The 18,902-nt window shown below is 40.7% G+C and overlaps 2 protein-coding genes across 3 annotated transcripts in view; one reads left to right on the top strand and one right to left on the bottom strand.

The window, feature by feature from the left end:
- The window catches only part of wnt5b (wingless-type MMTV integration site family, member 5b), a 74,013-nt gene that overhangs the window by 22,864 nt on the left and 32,247 nt on the right, over window positions 1-18,902 (bottom strand). For both annotated transcript variants that reach the window (XM_008400745.3, XM_008400747.3), the window contains exon 2: window positions 16,569-16,674. The gene's annotated coding sequence lies outside the window, so the exon portion shown is untranslated. The remainder of the gene's footprint in view (window positions 1-16,568; window positions 16,675-18,902) is intronic.
- On the top strand, window positions 4,214-9,058 carry fbxl14b (F-box and leucine-rich repeat protein 14b). Its single transcript, XM_008400749.3, has one exon. The coding sequence runs from the start codon at window positions 5,155-5,157 to the stop codon at window positions 6,355-6,357; it is 1,203 nt and encodes a 400-aa protein (XP_008398971.1). The 5' UTR covers window positions 4,214-5,154; the 3' UTR covers window positions 6,358-9,058.

Here is an 18,902-nt window from a genome sequence, read left to right as displayed (position 1 = left end):
CACACACACAGAGACTGGATGTGGGGAAGGGATGTATAGCTACTGATACTAGGAATACATTTGAACCACTTCAACCTTTTCATATTTTGTCACATCATAACTATAAGCTTTAATGTATTAATAGGGATTAAACAAAAAGTAGTTCGTAATTGTGAAGCAGTACTGCGAAAACGTATTTTCCTCCAACAATTATTCAGTTCTTAACACAGTTAAATGTTTCAGTATAGTTTTATTTTTCTTAATTGATAAGCTGAAGATAAAATGATTGAAAACCAAATGCACTTTTCATGATTGCAAGAAGAAATCACTTTCGGACTTCACTGATCCACAAGGAAACCGTCATGCACAATGATAGAGAAAAACTTTGGAGAAACACGGAACATAGTTAACCTTCCAAGAAATGATCAGCCTATGAAATTACTCCAAGAATTAATACCAATTCATGAGCTCATAAAACAATGTTGAACAGCAAATTACTGCAGACCTCACATGATTCAATAATGAGGAGCGATTGGGCAGAAATTATATCCATAAAGGAGTTCCAAAAAAAAATTATTCCGATAATCCGAGATTGTTTGAAAAAATGTCTAGTGGACTGGTGAGAAAAACAGAAACCTACCTGAAAGTTGTGTGACCTGTTACATCTGTCCTAAAATTAGCACAGGATGTAAGAAAAAAACAACTCTCACACTGTGAGTGGTTGCATTCATAGGGCCTGAAAAAGTTCAACTATTATTTATTTTTTTAATTAAACGCTAAAGTTTGACAATATTAAACATTTAATTGTGAAACAAAAGCTGAAATAGAAGATCTAAAAATGGACCCTTTTTCCCAGCACAGTATGTGGCAAACAATTTGCACTTACGTATCACCATCAATGCAAACTTAAGAGTTGTGCAATAATTTGTCAATTTCTGTATTTAATAAGCCAAACAAATCTATGGAGGATGTTGTTTAAGCCATAAAGTGGCTTTTGACAGGCTTCCATCACTTCCATCCCAGAAGGTTCATCAAACAGACCAGAACCCAGTACCGTTGGGCCATGTTCTGCTGGGAGACGCTGTGACTTTCCCACCCAAGGTGTTTGCTCTGTCATTATTAAGCTTGGTATTCATGTCAGGCCTTCTATTTTGAAAATGCATGACGCACTCTGCCCCTGAATACCAAGGACGTAGGTGTTGGCAGCCACAAGGGACAATGCAGTTAGCTGCTTTGTTTTTACCCTTGATGAAAGTACAGAACACGAGTTAAGAGAAGAGGGATGAATCCTGAAGGTTTTCTCGCATTGCAAGTGAAAATCTGTTTCAGATATCTACTAAACTGATCTATTATGCAACACCAGGAGGCTATTAATAGGTCAATTTATGTAAAAATAGCATAAAGGGATTAAAAATAGGCAGCATGAAGTGACTAATTACTTTCAGTGCTACGTAAGGAAGTTCTTCTTCCGAGCTGACTTATTTTATGTTGGGATTTGAACAAGAGTAACAGAGTAACAACTGAATTAATCAGTATTTCAGCAATCCACTTCTGGCCTGTAGTTCATTTTTCAGAACATATGAAATCAAATCTCCCTGTAAATCAGAACGAGTTTTTAGTTGTGAGGTGAGGCCACAAAAATGAATTTAATTCACTTGTATTTGTATGCAGAAATTTAGGTGAATACGTGGAATAACGTATTCACTTAAATTTGAATACGTTTCCAGGTTTCATTTTTATAGACGTTTTAGAAATTAGCGCATTTTAGTTTGCCTGGATTATATTGTGCATGAAGGAATATGAAAATGTTACTAATACTAGATGTAAAATATGATGGAGTTTTCATCAACAGAAATCGTACATTTTTTGATCCGGAGGTGTTTCTTACTCAGTTTATCTAATTTAGTGTTTCGATTCAAAATGTAAAACTCATTTATAGGTTTCTGGTATACAGGGAAATATATTTAATGTGCTTATTTAGAATATAGCACGTTTTTACTTTTAATGCATAAATGTGATTAATCCATATGAAATAACAGAAAGTTTAGTGGAAGGATAACTGCAGCCTGGACAGTTTCTCAAAGCAGCTAGAGTTGTGCTTCCAAGAGCCACAGTAAACGTACACACCTAGGACTACAACAGTTCAAATCCTTGAGTTAAGCCACTCCTAAACCCATGATAACATCAGAAGCAGCTTACCTGGACTGAGGAGAAAAAATTATTGGATTGTTACCAATTGTCCTCTTTTTAGATGCAAGTTAGAAATTCACCTCCTGCAGTCTGGAGGAAGAGTGGAAAAGAAACAAAATCCAATTTGTTTGAGGTCCAGTGAAGCTTCAACAATCAGTGATGATTTATTTAGGGAGTCGTCCAGCAGGACATTTGTATAACACTTCATGCTTCTCTCAGCTGATGAGCCTGATGAAGATGTTGATTTCATTTTCCAGCGGGATTTGTCACCTACCCACTGCCTAAAACACCAATATCCGCTTTAATGGCCATGTTATCTGTCATCATTCAGGGTGGTTGTGGTGTTTTATTTACCTTTTCCCTGCTGTTTCTCCTTCCTGCTTCAGCTGGTCGTCTATAAGAGGGCACTGCCCCGCTGGCTGCAGATACGCACATGTCGCTCATCAAGCCTGCTGGATGTGTTGAGCTGCCATATGGTCCTCCTTCGACAGACTGTCAACAGTGGAATGGTAATTTGCTTGCTGAAACTTCCCTTGTGCTTCCTCTGTGTTCGCAGACTACCTACGGGGACTGCTGCACGTCTAACGCAACTTTAACAATTTGGTGGTTCTAGTACAAAAGCACTTTGACAAGAAAAGTGCACTAATTTCACTCTGAAACCAATTACTTTTACCAATTAACTCCTAACCAACCAACCTAGTTATCAATCTAGTCAAAATTTCTCAGATATTTATTAATCTACCTGAAAATTAACATCATTCCCTTAACTTCTTGTTAACTTGGGTTTCATCTCTTGTACAGTTTCCATAAAACTCAAAACAAGCAGAAAACAAGATATTTTGTTTTCTGCCCATAAAAATGACAAAGGCAAAAACATTGCCAATAATGCAGAAGATCAACATGAGCTTCTTTAACATTTCATCTGAGCCACAGGTGGATAACCTGCATGCCACGCTCGAGATGATGCAGTAATTTATACAAAAAGGAGCCCTGACCAAATACTGTGATACTCCTGTACTCATTTTAAATGCAATTCTCCAATACGTTGAGTAAATTAATTAGATTTTCATTAGCATGTTTTTAAAATATTCGAATGGATATATACATTTTCTTTTCAAGTTCATTTATTCTAGCACGACATTAGTTTCTTTATCAGACTTTTATTGTTGCTGTAATGTTTTAGTAAACAGCATCCTATTTAATAATGTGACATTAACCTTTGTTTTTAAAATACAACCTAATTGAATATTAAAGTCAAAAAGTGAGGTTTTTGTACCCCATAACACAATGTAAATGATTAAACATACGTACTGTATTTTCTTATTAAATTTACCATATCTACAGTGTGTTATTCTTACTTTCTGTGTGTTTATTTTTTTTTTCAACTTTATGTGAATCTGCGAGCTATTATTTGCGGTTGGTACACCTGAATTTCCCCTTTGTGGGACAATAAAGGTTATTTTGATTCCATATTACTTTGAAACAGCAGTGTCTGTGTCTGTAGCAATGAAATATCACTCTTTGAATTATGAGTGAGTGAGCATTTCTCTGTGGCGTCTGTCAATATCTCAAAAATAATCAATGAAATTGTTAGATTTAATACAATGTGTTTTTTTTGTTTTGTGTTATGGAGAATGGACTATAAATGAAGGGGAACTCAGAAAAAAAAATTCCATACTCTATTCTTTTCCCCCCTTAGCCTACTTATCCAGGCTTGAAAAAGACAAAAATTCAATAGACTTCATTTCTTTGGCATTACTTTCCATTTCAAGAAAAGGGAAATGGAGGAAAGTGGAGCTCTCAGATTGGGACTGAAACAAAGAACACCGGTGTGTGTCTGTTTCTGGGCCGTTTGGGGGAATTCCTCAAAACAACGATTAAAATCAGTAACATTTAGGGGGGAAAACAACCTTCCAACGACACATACACAAAGTAGAAGCCGACTGTCCTGTTGGCTTGTCAATGTTTCCTGTGTGGTCCGTTTAAAGGGTTAAAACCCAAAGTGAACTGAATTGTAAGAAGTTGGTTTCCAAGGGAAACTGTTCGCACCGTTCCAGCTGAGGCGGGACAAACCAACTGTGTCACACGGGGAGAGTAGGGGTGCTCAGACTCAGACACGAAATAAACTCACACTCTGGCACGTAATAAACACCTCAAATCTAATTTTTACGCTGTTAAAAGCATTCATAGAGCGACTGTAAGAGTTACTAGTGACGTTATTAGTGACATGAAGCAGTTATGAGGAGTTACTGTGAGCGTCATTTGTGGCGTCGACCCCTCCGGTGTTGCCAGAGTGCCGGGTTTCCTGCCAAGTCGGTTTGAAAAGAGCAGACAAAGGCTTTGAGCTCAGGACGCCCCTCTCTGCCTCTCACTCTGCCCACAAAGCCAACCTAAACTCCCGTCTTTTCCGCTGTTCCCCCCCACTCTGTCATGGAGCTGCCCCGCAACCAGCAGCGCTAAGACTGCCGCTTCAGCGCTTACTTCCTCCTTCTGAAATGTACGACCGTCTGGATCCCCGCTCGGCCGCCGGAGGAAGGCTTTTTGTGGGTATAATACGAGGAAGCGTCGTCTGAGAGAAGAGGGAGAGGGGGAAGGATTGACGCTTTTTCCTCCTCTCCTCCTCCTCCTTTTGCTCCTTCTTCCTGCTCCTTTTTGGCGGATAGCGGGGTTCAAGCAGGAATTAACGTTTTTCTTTGCTTTTTTTACTTTAACAATATCTATTTGAATCCTGCTGCGCAACCAGACCGGATCACGTGGCACCAGAGAGAGTTGGATCGATTTTGCACAGTTCAGAGTGAGAGTAGGAGTAAAATAAAACAAGAGCAGCACACAACTCCTGCTTTCTAGTTCTTCTTTTTTTTAAAAACAAAAAAAACAACTGGGACTGTTGTTACTTTTGCATAATTTCAAGTGCAGAAGGGGGTTCGTTTTTCAGCCTTGGAGGTGTGGAGTATTGATTCTTATATGCCTGGGTTTTGAAAAACAATGGAGACGCACATTTCGTGCCTCTTCCCAGAAATTTTGGCCATGATTTTCAGCTACCTGGACGTGAGGGACAAAGGCAGGGTGGCCCAAGTGTGCATCGCTTGGAGGGATGCATCTTACCATAAGTCGGTGTGGAGGGGGGTGGAAGCCAAGCTTCACCTCCGCCGGGCAAATCCTTCCTTGTTCCCCAGCCTACAGGCCAGGGGGATCCGGAGAGTCCAGATCTTGTCCCTGCGCCGTAGCCTGAGCTATGTCATCCAGGGGATGCCGAACATAGAGTCCCTCAACCTGTCTGGCTGCTACAACCTAACAGATAACGGACTGGGCCACGCGTTTGTGCAGGAGATCCCGTCTCTAAGGGTTCTGAACCTAAGTCTCTGCAAGCAGATCACAGATTCCAGTCTAGGCAGAATCGCCCAGTACCTGAAGAACTTGGAGGTGCTGGAGCTCGGCGGCTGCAGCAACATCACAAACACCGGGCTTCTGTTGATAGCCTGGGGGCTTCACAGACTTAAGAGCCTCAATCTGAGGTCCTGCAGGCATGTCTCAGATGTAGGGATCGGACATTTGGCGGGCATGACCCGGAGTGCAGCGGAGGGCTGCTTGAACCTGGAGTACCTGACCCTCCAAGACTGTCAGAAGCTGACAGACCTGTCACTCAAGCATATCTCCAAGGGGCTTACCAAGCTGCGGGTGTTGAATCTGAGCTTCTGTGGTGGGATCTCGGATGCAGGGATGATCCACCTGTCTCACATGACCTCCCTGTGGAGCCTCAACCTGCGCTCCTGTGACAACATCAGTGACACAGGAACTATGCACCTTGCGATGGGCACCCTTCGGCTCTCCGGGCTGGACGTCTCCTTTTGCGACAAGATTGGGGACCAGACCCTCGCATACATTGCTCAGGGACTGTACCAGCTCAAGTCCTTGTCCCTGTGCTCCTGCCACATCTCAGATGACGGGATAAACCGGATGGTAAGGCAGATGCACGAGCTGAGGACCCTGAACATTGGACAGTGCGTGCGCATCACAGACAAAGGGCTGGAGCTCATAGCCGACCACCTGACCCAGCTGGTGGGCATCGACCTGTATGGATGTACCAAGATCACCAAGAGGGGACTGGAGCGAATCACGCAGCTCCCCTGCCTTAAAGTGTTGAACCTGGGACTCTGGCAGATGACGGAGAGTGAGAAAGTGAGGTGATTGGGAGTGTTTTGGTGTGTGTTTGCGTGTGTGTGTTTGTGTGCGTTTCTTTTTTGGATGGAAAGGGGTCACAAGGAGCAGGAGGAGTCAGGGTGAAAAGCTCAGCTGGCTTTCTTTTATTTAAAAAGAGAAAACCCCTCCCTGCATCCTCCGGTGTAAGGTGAGCCTCTTCCGTTTGACCTGCCTCTTCTTTTCAGTTGTTTAACTTTTCATTCTGTTGGCCCTGCAGCATCTAGACTCATATCTTAAATATAAGACTTCCTGGAAACCCTCTAACAAATCCGTGTTTTAACATTGAAGAAATATCTGACCCGAACTGCAGTAACTTAGCTTATTTTTCAAACAACTTATTTTCTTCTTACAAAAACACTTTGATTCTTGACACTTGCGTCCATCCAAAATCCCTTTTTTTTTGTTTTTTTTTTGATATATTCAAAGCAAAGACAGGTTGTTGAAACTTATGAATGAGATTTATTTTTGCTACGAGTTCAGATTTGACGACTAATCGCCGCTACAGCCATCACGCCTAATAAATGTTTGGCTACCTCGTATGTGGTTGTTTCTTAAGGGATGTATACAGTTCAAAATGAAGAAGGAAAGCTGAGAAATGAGAGACTGGTAGAAAATGTGCCTAAAGGGACTGTGTCTGCCCCCTCCCCCATCCCTCCTTTCCTCCCTCCCTCCTTTCATGAGCAGAGCCAGAGAAAGGAGACCAGTACACAATCTGACTACCTTTGTTAATTTAACCCTATAAACAGCACCCATTTTCTGTGGAGTTTAGTCCGATTACAAGCCGACGTCACTTCACAAAAAAAAAAAAAAAAAATCCCAACTCAAGCATCCAAAAAGGTTTCTTGTGTGTTTGCTTCATTCTTTAAAAGGATAAAGTCCAACTTTAATGTTCTTTTTTGGCAGGATTAAGAGCATACCCCGTGGCAAAAATACCTGTAATTGTTTTGCTCTGACTAGGCATGGGTCGGTATCAGATTCTTTGCACTTTTCCTTATAAGATAAGTAAAAATGCAAACATTTTAAACTGATAAACACTGCTTTCATTCAAAAAAAGTAAAGCAACAAATATTCTTATAGCTCCAAATTGGTTTTGATACATAGATAAAGCAAAAATAGAGATGCATCTTGATCCTTGGGTCAAATATAGAATATACTTTTTGGTCTGTAAATGTATCGGCAAAAGAGTAGGTACTTTGATGCACTTTTTAATTTAACAAAACTTACATTCAAAATTAGAGATATGTACTTGATATCTGGTCATCATATAGTTTTTTTTTTCCTGGACTCAACTACGCCCAACAATCAATAAAAGCTGCACCATATTTTTTTTGCTGTTTTATGTGTTTGTCAGAAAACATCAGAATCGGCAGGTCAGGCCACCAAAGAGAAATTGGGGTCGGCCAGTTAAGGCCTAATTGCTGCACCTTTGGAGGAGATGTCTGCTGAAATAGGCATTTTTCATTAGTGGTTCTACTGTAGTTTTCACGCCATCAGAGTTTTTCACAACCAGAAATATCTAAGACAGTTGTTTTCATAAGCCAAATAAAATAATAGGTTGGAAAAACATTGGAAGTTGCAGGTATTTTTTTAAACCAGAAATTGGTATTGGCTGGTAAAAGCCAGATCGGTGCATCTCTATAATAAGGGTCTTTTGGCACTTCTTTAGTTCCCACAGCATTATGGTCTGTGTATTTCCGAAAAGCCAAATGTGTCTTTCTGATAAACAAGGTGAATATTGTAGAAGCATTTTTTTTTCAGCCAGCTGACTGGCAGTGTGAAGTAACAAGTGATGTAGGGGTAGCACTGCGTTACTCTATCCTCCATGCAGCCAGATTTATTGAAAAGGTGTTTAAATCGGAGAAAAGAAAAGATCGGGTGTGACATTTTAGTGATTTCAAAACTGCAAGATCTTGGTATATCTTAATAATAACCGGGCCATGCCTACTTATGACACGGACAAGAAAAGGGTATAACAACAGTGATGTTAAACCTTGTAGGTCCTGTTGAGCTGTAGGTGTTTTTGTAAGGCATGCTGGTGGAGATGAGTGTTCAGAGTACTTCAAATTGAAGTGATTTCTATGTCTTACCCTTTATTAATCGTAACAAATCAGGGTTTGTCTTGTGCTCTTATTTTCCCACATTAGTACAGACGCACTCATATTCATGTTGCCCTTACCGGTGCACAGCTTCCCCTTCCGCCCCTCGCCCCCCATTTGTACCCTCTTCTTCATCTCTGAATAAAAATACCCTCCGAATCAATTCTGAGACATGCTTAGAATAAATAGCAATCGATCCCCCCCCCACCCTTCCTCGCTCCCTCGAGTTTTGGGTTGCAACGAGCAGAATATACGTCTTTCTTTCCCCCTTTTCTCATCTTACCGTCCTTCCTTCGAAAAAAGAAAAAAAAACACATGCAGATTTAGACTGTACACACATGCACACGCGCACACTGAGGCCAGTGTGTGCGCATTTTTATTGTAATGCAATGACCTGCAAGAAAATGAATATAAACGGATGTGCGTCCTGCTGAAGAAGCTGTGTGTGTGCGTGTGTGTGTGGGTGTCTTTGACAATAAAGAGATGTACTGTATATTATGTGTTTGTAAAGAAAAAGAATGCAGAATCCCAAATTAAATTGTTTTATATTCTTACGGTTAAAAACAATTAAAGATATTTATATAATGAACGAACCAGCGGTGTGGATTATTTGTGTTGTTTTAAATTCCTCCCCAATGAGCTCTAGTGCACTTCTTCAGAACAATACGGTGTTTTATTATTTTAATACACGACTCCAAATAGCTGCCCACATATTTAGGACCATTGTCCTGCTTATCAAAAGGGTTTGAACAAAAGCAAAACAAAAAAATCTCATTTGTTGTTTTATTATTTATGAGGAGGCTCAAAATGGATGCTTGCCGTCTTGATTTGGCTGCGGCGCCTGTGTAATTAATTATCACTGTGGCGTTTATTATAGCAAACTGTTCTGCCTTGCTGATTTTTTTTAATCATCAAAGTCTCGTAGTCATCTTCAGATGCAACCAGAATGTGCAAAGTTAGGGGGGGGGGGGAAGATGATGAGATTCACATCACAGATTATTTCAGGTTAATGAATTTTTATGAAAGTTTTTTACCTTTAAGGGCATTTTTTATTTTATTTTTTTTGCTTTGCTTTAGTTATTTGAGCTGTGTCTTTGCAGCCACATCCAAGTTTCCTCTTACTGCTTTCCATCAGGAGGTGTCCTGTGTGTGAAGCGACACACACCACACTTGCACAGGGTTTGCCAGGCCTGCTCAGTAACCATTGTCTACTTTTAGAAGTTAGCGACAAGTTTCTGTGTTTTTTTTTTATTTTTTCCCTCCTTTTTTCCCCCCCTCTTGTTCAGTCACGCATACCAGATCCCAGACCAGGCAGGGGACCCAACCAGCACCACCACCACCACACATCCCCCCTCCTCACACACATACACACACTTCCTTTTAGCATTCCACACCATCATTCAAAGCATTTAAGCATTCTCTCCCTTCTGACTCTCCATCCATGGGGATTTGAGGATAAAGGCCAACAAGAGGGATTGTTGACCAGTGGGACACACATAAAATGTCAGTGTTTGCTGTTTTTTAAGTTCCTCTTTAGCGGGGCTTTGGTATTGTGCAATAGCAGTGCAACAAAGTTGTCTGACATTCTGAAACGCTTGCTGAAACCTTTGGGGGAAAATTTTGTTCTTATGGAGAGAAATGTCACACGTTTAGCCATAGCTCTGATATACATAAATTCAAAATAGCAAAATCTGCTAACAATAAAAATTTCAGTGCCGTCTGAAAGTTCTGTCAGGTTAAAACGACGATGCTAATTGGATTTTATGTGATGAGGGGGGGGGGGGGGGGGAGCATATAATTGTGAAGAGGAAGCAAAGTGATGCACACTTTTCAAAAAGAATGCCATGCAATTGTACCTAAATACAATTTGTACCTTCAGAAGTCACTTTAATGGGAAATAGAACTCAGCTGTGTGCAATATAATGCCAGAATAAATAACATAAAAGGGCGTCAATACTTCCGCAAGGAGCTAGTTCACTATGCTTTATGGTGATTACTACAGCAGTACTCTAATTATTGGCAGGACTCATCTGACCCTGTAACAGACTCCCCATGACTGTTACTGGGACAGGACTGGGTTTTTGTAGTTATATCTGCAGTTATATTAGAAACAGTGGTTCTTCCCCCCCCCCCCCCACCCCCCTTGTTTCCACAACAGCAATAAAATTTCAAAGGTTTTGCCTTATAATGACTACTCAAAAGTACATGAAAGGCTTGTGCTTTTAATGCAGTTTACAGTTTGCAATCCTGGCCGCAGAAGAACAAACTAGCGAGGACACAGCTGGAATACATTCATTAGATGAACAGCGAGCAGGGAGGTATACGAGATAAACCGACTGGTTCCTATCATGTGACATTTGGTGTGCAGACCTTCTCCCGATGGATACAGGGAGGTCACATTGCGTATTGCTGCAGAAAAGCTTCAGCAGGATGAAATGTAGACTTACAAAGATACAATCGACTGCATTCAAATGATAATGGGATACTTTATTAATCCCCGCAGGGAGAATCCCTCTTTGTGTGTGCTACCCTCCTCAAAGAGGTCAGAGGTCGGGGATCGGCTCCAGAGCACCTCCGCTGGAGCTGCTGGGGGAGTTGGTGACTTGCTCAAGGACACGTCAGCAGGGAGGAAGGTTGCCAGGGTTTAGTCTTGTCTAGTTTGTGAGTCATGTGCGTGCAGTGCAGGCCATCTTTAGGACAGATTTCAATTTAACATGAAATGGAATTGCTTATAGAAGCTGCTACGTTTGCATCTAGGATAGAGACAGAAAATTCAGCCCAGGATTTTTGCAGAATTGATCATCATTGCAAACACTGAGTGTATTTTGAATTGTTTTAAAAGAGCTGCCAGTCTTTCCATTGCTGAAAAATATCATTATCAGGCACCAAAAGCCAAATTGTTGCTCCCTTGTTAAATGATGAGTTGACTAGTGCGCGATGTATTATAAACACTCGGCTATATCTGATAAGTAAAACTGAATATTGCGAGTAAATCAAAAAATGTTACTGAAGTAGTGTCAGTTTTTACTTCCTAAGAGAGCCTCGCACAAAAACTGCTAAACCTTTCCACATTTTTTTCTTGGTTCCTTATAAGTGGGGGAAAATAAATCTAAGACAATAAGTGAGAAAAGGCTGCCATAGGCACTTTCCACACATTGTGGTTTTAGCTGGTATTCATCTGCTATACATAAAATAAACAACTGAATGGACGTACTTTTCCTTAAAGTAACACGAAGATTTAAACTTTAATGTAAAACATTTAAAATGCCTGTGTTTAATTCAATCTCCGTATAAAAACCCCCAAACATGTTAACATGCATCTTTCTGTATTAATATTCTGTAGTGATTGTTTCTTGTCGTAAAAATCAGTTTGAAATCAAGCATTTAAACTTATTTATTACACACACAGCTATAGTAGAATAACCTAATCCATAATGAGTTTCATTTAAAAACAAAAGCTGAACTGGCTCAGTCCCAAAAGGTCCAGTCTCCTCTAATTAGATTACTTACTCTTAGTTACTCTTTTAGCTCCTGCAAATAATACAAACTTTTCTACATCAGCCCAGATGTGAACATTTCCTAAAACCTTAGAAGTAAAACATTTAGCATTTCTAAATTAGCATAACTTTAGAAGGCAGTGGTGGAGCTAGAAAAGCCTAAATAGTGAAGCTGCAGATTTAGGTTTAAGGCCACAGCAGAACATTTATAGCCAGTACAGATACTCAATTAAACTATTTCTTTAACTTCTCTGTGACATCTTGACTGTCCTAGATGGAGGATGGGGGAGCATGCCATAAATCTCCTGCCACCATCATGGTGTTCTTAAGAGTTAGTTTTTAATCACAAATAATGTTTTGCATGCAAGCACAAGGTTCTCTAATTTCACACTTATGCTTTCTTTGAAAATTGGGTTTCTTCTTGCCACTCGTCTATAAATGTCAGACTTTGCTCTTGATCTCTGCAGCTCCTCCAGAGTTAAAACAGGTCTCTTTAGCTGCTTCTCTGATCAAAGCTCTAATTTCATGGCTGGTTTATTCTTTTATAACCTGACCCTGCTTTATACTTCTCATTATTAGGTGATTTCTGAAGTCAACTGGTTGCTCTGGATTTATTAGGGGTATCAGAGTACAGTAGGATGAATACAAAATCAGGAATGCTTCAACTTTACAGTTATACAATACTTTCTGTAGGCCTATCACATAAAATCTGAACAACATACACAAACATTTGGATTTCATTGATGCTTTTTCTAAAACGCTGGACGATGAATTTGTGATTGGCAGCTAGAAGTCTGCACAATGTCCAGTCTGACAACTTCATATTTCCCACAGCTGGTGGGCAGCTTCTGGAAAATTTCAAGGCTGCAACACATGAAAGTACAGCCCATGCAAATGTTCTCTTAAAAATGCCAGTGCTTTGCTTTTTAACCCTGCTTTATGTGTTTTCGAGCTAAGCTGCTCCAGTCGGCTGTACAGAGAAGACTGGAGTCGTTTTCACCATTTTTATAACTCTTATGGTGTTTACAGGCTGATAAGACTAAAATCTACTCTTCTTTCTTAGCTCTACCACTGAGTATTATCCCAGATGACAAAGCAATACACTAGGTTGAGCTTTTTCTGTTTCAGGTCATTCACGACAGAGACACACAGGACTAACGACACGCACACGCACGCACGCACGCACGCGCGCACGCGCGCACGCACGCACGCACGCACACACACACACACACACACACACACACACACACACACACACACACACACACACACACACACACACACACACACACACACACACACACACACACACACACACACACACACACACCTAGGGACAATTTAGAGAGATCAATTAACCTGACAGTCATGTTTTTGGACTGAGGGAGGAAGCCGGAGTACCTGGAGAGAACCAACGCATGCACAGGGAGAACATGCAAACTCCATGCAGAAAGATCCTGGGCTGGGAATTCAACCCAGAACCTTCTTGCTGCAAGGCAACAACTCTACCACTGCACTCCACTGTGCTGCCCTAGTTATGAAGTCTCCCTTTCATGCATAGTGGTCACTACAGTGGACAGCTATCTAAAAGCCATTTTCTTGTGCTTCTTGTGGATTTTTACGTTGTAAATGTACACAGACCACTGAAGTGGACACTAATGCATCATAAAATACACTATCAACTACTGGCCATCAGCTGCAAATGCAAGAAATTCATCTATCCATCCATCCATTTTCTGCCGCTTATCCGGGGTCGGGTCGCGGGGGCAGCAGCTTCAGAAGGGAGGCCCAGACTTCCCTCTCCCCAGCCACTTCTTCCAGCTCCTCTGGGGGAACCCCAAGGCGTTCCCAGGTCAGCCGAGAGACATAGTCCCTCCAGCGTGTCCTGGGTCTTCCCCGAGGCCTCCTCCCGGTGGGACGTGCCCGGAACACCTCAGCAGGGAGGCGTCCAGGAGGCATCCTGACCAGATGCCCGAGCCACCTCAACTGGCTCCTCTTGACGTGGAGGAGCAGCGGCTCTATTCTGAGTCCCTCCCGGATGACTGAGCTTCTCACCCTATCTCTAAGGGAGAGCCCAGCCACCCTGCGGAGGAAACCCATTTTGGCTGCTTGTATCTGTAATCTCGTTCTTTTGGTCATGACCCAAAGCTCATCTATGGTCATGCAAGAAATTATTTCTGTTAAATCCAATATGGCCGACAGACAAAAAAGCATGCCGACCGACCCAGTTCTAATCTCAGTCTTAGAGAAGCGGGCAAAGCTGAAAAAGTCACACCAGTTCTGTCTGCAGGAATGGGACAAAATTCTAGCAAGCGATTGTGAGAAGAGAATACATAATGCTTTACACCTGTAATGTTGTTTCATGTACCAAATAAGTAACTTTTTATAACTATTTTGTTTTTTTTAATATGACATGTACTGAAAAGGAATAATTTTGGTAATTGTAATTGAAATGTTCATGAAATAAAATATTTTGGCCTGATTTAAAGGCAAACAGTGAGAAAAGGTTGTGCCTTTATGTAGTTTATGTAAATATCTGGTCTTACCTCTGCCTGTAAACATTCTTATACATTCCACTCCAATCATAAAATAAACCAATCTTTGACCTGTGTCTTTCTTTGGGTGCAATATATATATATATATATATATATATATATATATATATATGGATCCCTGGCAAAACCTTTTTATTTTATAACAGCTGCCATTGCCTTTAAACGTTGGTTTGTGTGAGTGTAAGCGTTCAGCCTGCAAGTTGTAAAAGTTCAACTGTGGCTCGTCACGTTGTGCTCAGAACATTATATCCTGTCAGCCACAGAGGAACAGCAATATGTACGTGTGTGACTGTGTTTTACTGCTGTCATTAAAGGCATAGTTCACCAATAAAAAAAGGGAACTGGGGTTCTTCACAACAAAGCAGCAGTGGGTATTAGCAGCACACTGTTACTGCCCTCCCCCACATGCCTCTGTCTTCAGCTCCAACTGTTCCCTGTCTGTTTCTCTTTTCTGCCACTGTCTGTCTTTCTGGTCCGTATCAGACTTTCTCTCTGCTGCTTTGTTGCTTTTCCTTCCTTTCCAACTTCTCTTTTCCCTCCAGTCGTCATCTCCACTTCTGTTCTTCTGTGTCCTCTTTCTCTCTGAAACCTTGTTCACTCCCACATATTTCCTCTATCTCTCGCTTCGATTCTGACCTTGTTTATTTCTTCTTTTTAACCATCGTCCCAAAGACTGTTCTTGGCATTCACCCTCCTTCTCCAGAGCCAGTTCTACCCACTCTCCCTCCTTCCTTCCTCATTTCTGTGGCACCTGGTGTTGAGGTGTCGCTGAGGTACAGTAGACGGCTCTTTGAAGTCCCTGGGGCCCTCGGGGGTTTTGTACGTGTGCACCCTTGTGCGTCAGGAAACTTTTTTTTTTCTTTACGGACAAGAACATTCGGCTTTGCTTTTGATTTGGGCTTTGATTTGGGGGAAACAGCATTCTTTGTATGAAAGCATGTGAGACTGGGGGCTTGTACGAAGCTTATTACATTTGTTTCTTTTTTTTTTTTTCCTGGAGCAATTAGTACTACTAGCTGGTATGAGTAAATGGTCTAATGTGTAGCAGACACATTATTCCACAGGCTTTTACATAACATCTTTAGAGTCAAACCTGCATATCACAAACATGGCAGCTCATATTTGTCCTGCTTGTTTCAAGACGCCTTTGACAACTTAAATCCTTAAACTTTGACTACAGACATTTTGCTATTTGAACATGTCAAACTCAAAGCTAAAAGCTGATTCTTTTCTATGTTTATTCTTTCTAATCTACATGTTGGTAAAGTTGTGTGTAAAAGCATCAAATTTATGGCTTTTATGAAGATTTGGTGATACTGAAAGGACAATCATTACTACTGTTCTTTAACTCTGAACTAATGGTTCTAGTTATTCTAAACTTTCTTAAACTGCTAAAAAACTTAAAGATCAGAATATCAAAAAAAGCATAAAACTGTTCTTACATCTATGAATCAAAAATAGCTGTCTGCTATAGAAATATCATACAACATAAAGACAGATGGAGTTATTGTAACTCCATCCATAATCAATATTACATTAGAGCTATATATATATAACTAACTTTTTTGGTTTAAATTAAGGCAATTTGATCAGGTGGCACCTTTTTTTTATTAATCCATGAACATTGCACATTGTAACTCTTCAGTCACAGCTATCAAACCAACTGTAGTTGATTAAATCTGTTTTACTGGGATTTTATTGGTGCCTCACTTCCATTTTAATGTTCTGTTTTTAGCGGTGAGCCACCATGAAGACTAAGTAATTTCGAATGTCAACCTTGATGCTCCAAATGCTCCAATGCTCCAAAACAATCTGGTCATCGCAATATAGATTCTGGAAGTTCCCAAATACTGGCACATAGTGTACACACTAAACCAGAAGTATTTCGGTGATTGAATTTTAAAACAAAAAAGTGTTAAGTGCAAGGCAAGGCAAATGAGGAGAAGCCCAAGGCCTTACACTTTTCAACCATGAATACATATGTAAATTAAAGGGAAATCAATTACTTAAAAGACAAGTTAAAAATCAAGAGTAGGAGTATTTTTACTTACTGGGTCTGGGGCTGACAGGAGCTTTGCCAGCAGGGGGGCGAGGCGATGGGGAGAGGGCGGAGGGGAAGCACCTCTGTCCTAAAGTTTGCTATAGTCAGCACCAAACCTACAGAGGTGGGGGGGAGGGAGAGAAGGCATGTCAGAGAAAGAAAATGTCAGAAAACCAGTGAAATGTGTTAAAAAAAAGGAGTGAAAAAGAACAGAGGGGGGAAAAAACGATGATGGTGAGAAAGCGAGGCAGAGTGAGAGAGGAATTTGTGAGTCACTGTTTAACTGTGGGCTGCAAGAAGTCGGCTAGCCGTGTTAAAATACCGTCTGAGTGCGCACACCCACACACCAAAACTCTTCCATTAGAAAAAAAGGCCTAAACTTCGACAATAGCTGGCACACGAATACAGAGTGTTTATGCAAAAACCTATGCCTCTCTCATACCTTGTTGCCCAGCAGGACAAGCTAATTATCTTCAGTTGGACATTTTAGGCAAACACACACGTACACACACTTAAGCTGCACATTTTCTGAGTGTAATGAGCCGTTTCTCAATGTAGGTGAAGAACTCAAAATGTCTGACTTCAACAACAAGGCAGTAACACCAAAAATAACCATTATTGGTCTTCGAAAAATCTTTCCGAAAAGAAGTAGAAGTAGAAATGAAGATTTCTGAGCACAACCAACATGAATATTCTTCATCAACTCAGTTTCTCAGCACATAATTTAAATGCTGAAAGCAAATCACAACAGATAACTCAGATTCAGTCTATGGAGATGTTTTAGCTAATGGTTTTAGCTCCTGCTAATGGTGTTAGCTCCTGCTAATGGTTTTAGCTCCTGTTAATGGTTTTAGCTCCTGCTAATGGTTTTAGCTCCTGCTAATGGTTTTAGCTCCTGTTAATGGTTTTAGCTCCTGCTAATGTTGTTAGCTCTGTCTAATAAAATAAACAGTAGATCACAAGCTAATCATGTTTGTTTCAACAGAAAACTCGTGAAAATGTTGATGCAGCATAATTTTTGAAGTAATTAACTTTTATGTGTCACAAAACAATTAAGTTGAGTTTACAACATATTTAGGCCAACATGTTAGGCTAGTCCTGGATCCCTTTAAAATAACCGAATACCAGAAAATTGACATCAATTTGTTGAGTGCATCCATGTGGCAATGTTCTGCCAGACTACTCTCATTTCTGCAGAAGGAAAAAATCTATTTTCGCTTTTTCTTGTCAAATAAATCTGACTTTTGCGAGAAGCAAAAAAAAAAAGAAAGAAAGAAAAGAGCAATTCTGTTCCTTTTAATTCAAGAGTGTTTTTACTAATGTTACTATAGAGGCAGTGACATTAGATTTACCTGTGCTTGTGGTTTTCCCCCTTTGCATCTGGTTAGTTTGAATAGCACATTGTTTTGTTCAGCTATAATCATGTGAATTCATCTAACTTTTCATGCGAAGCATTAGGCATTTTATTCAGAAAACTGTTCCAACAGACTGGATGAGAAGACAACACACTAAATCTTTTATTTAAAGCCATAGGACACTGCTTCATTTGCAATCAAAATGTGGATGTCTTCTCTGAATTATATAACAGTCTGGGCTGTAACAATAGGACACTAAGAATTATGCATCATCTGATGCTGACTTCTGCTCCACATTCCCACTTCAATCCCAACGAGCAGCATCAGTAAAAAGCAGGACGGAGACAGACGGAGAACGCGGGATTGGAGAACAACATGGGTGTTCTTTTTAGCTTTCTTTGTCTCGCTATGAAACCGCGCACAGCCCTGACAAAAATGTGACAGAGCCGTAATGCCAAAAACAAACCAGGCTCGCGCACGCTCCAATTTGTCAGGAGAGTCGGTGCCTCGGTAGCGTGGGAGGTGTGTTGTGCTTGTGTGCGCTTGTCTTCCTGTGCACGTGTGATTGAAGGTGCATGTGCATAATGCATGCGCTCACAAGTTTTGCGTGCCTGTCTCTCTCCATCTTCCTGTCAGCTGAACTTGTCATTCAAGCATCAATAAAGAGTAACTTTTCAGCTCCTGCGTCAGTTTGTTTAAAAATTGTCACGCTCTTTTTAAGCAAAAAAAAAAAAAAAAAAAGAAAGAAATGCCCAAGGAAAAATATCCCTGCTGCAACCATGTAGTGCATGGATTTTAACAGATATTTTATAAGAAACGAGCAGATTTTATCGTAACAAGAACATTTCAGGGCTCTGCTCTAGAGATTTCCAAATCTCTAAAGCAATATCTCTCAAAGGTTTCTACAATAGTGACAGAAATGTAATTGGTTAAAGACTGCAAACATATGTTGAAAGAAAAGTAATGATGTGCAGACCTTCATTAAGTTT

The sequence above is a fragment of the Poecilia reticulata genome, chromosome 23 (assembly GCF_904066995.2).
Source record: "Poecilia reticulata chromosome 23, P_reticulata-male-v2, whole genome shotgun sequence".
Lineage (NCBI taxonomy): Eukaryota > Metazoa > Chordata > Actinopteri > Cyprinodontiformes > Poeciliidae > Poecilia > Poecilia reticulata.
Note: the sequence above shows the minus strand (reverse complement) of the source record. Positions and strands in the feature narration are given on the sequence as shown.

Coding starts and splice junctions, on each gene's coding strand:
- fbxl14b (XM_008400749.3), top strand. CDS start 5,155: ATGGAGACGCACATTTCGTGCCTCTTCCCAGAAATTTTGGCCATGATT.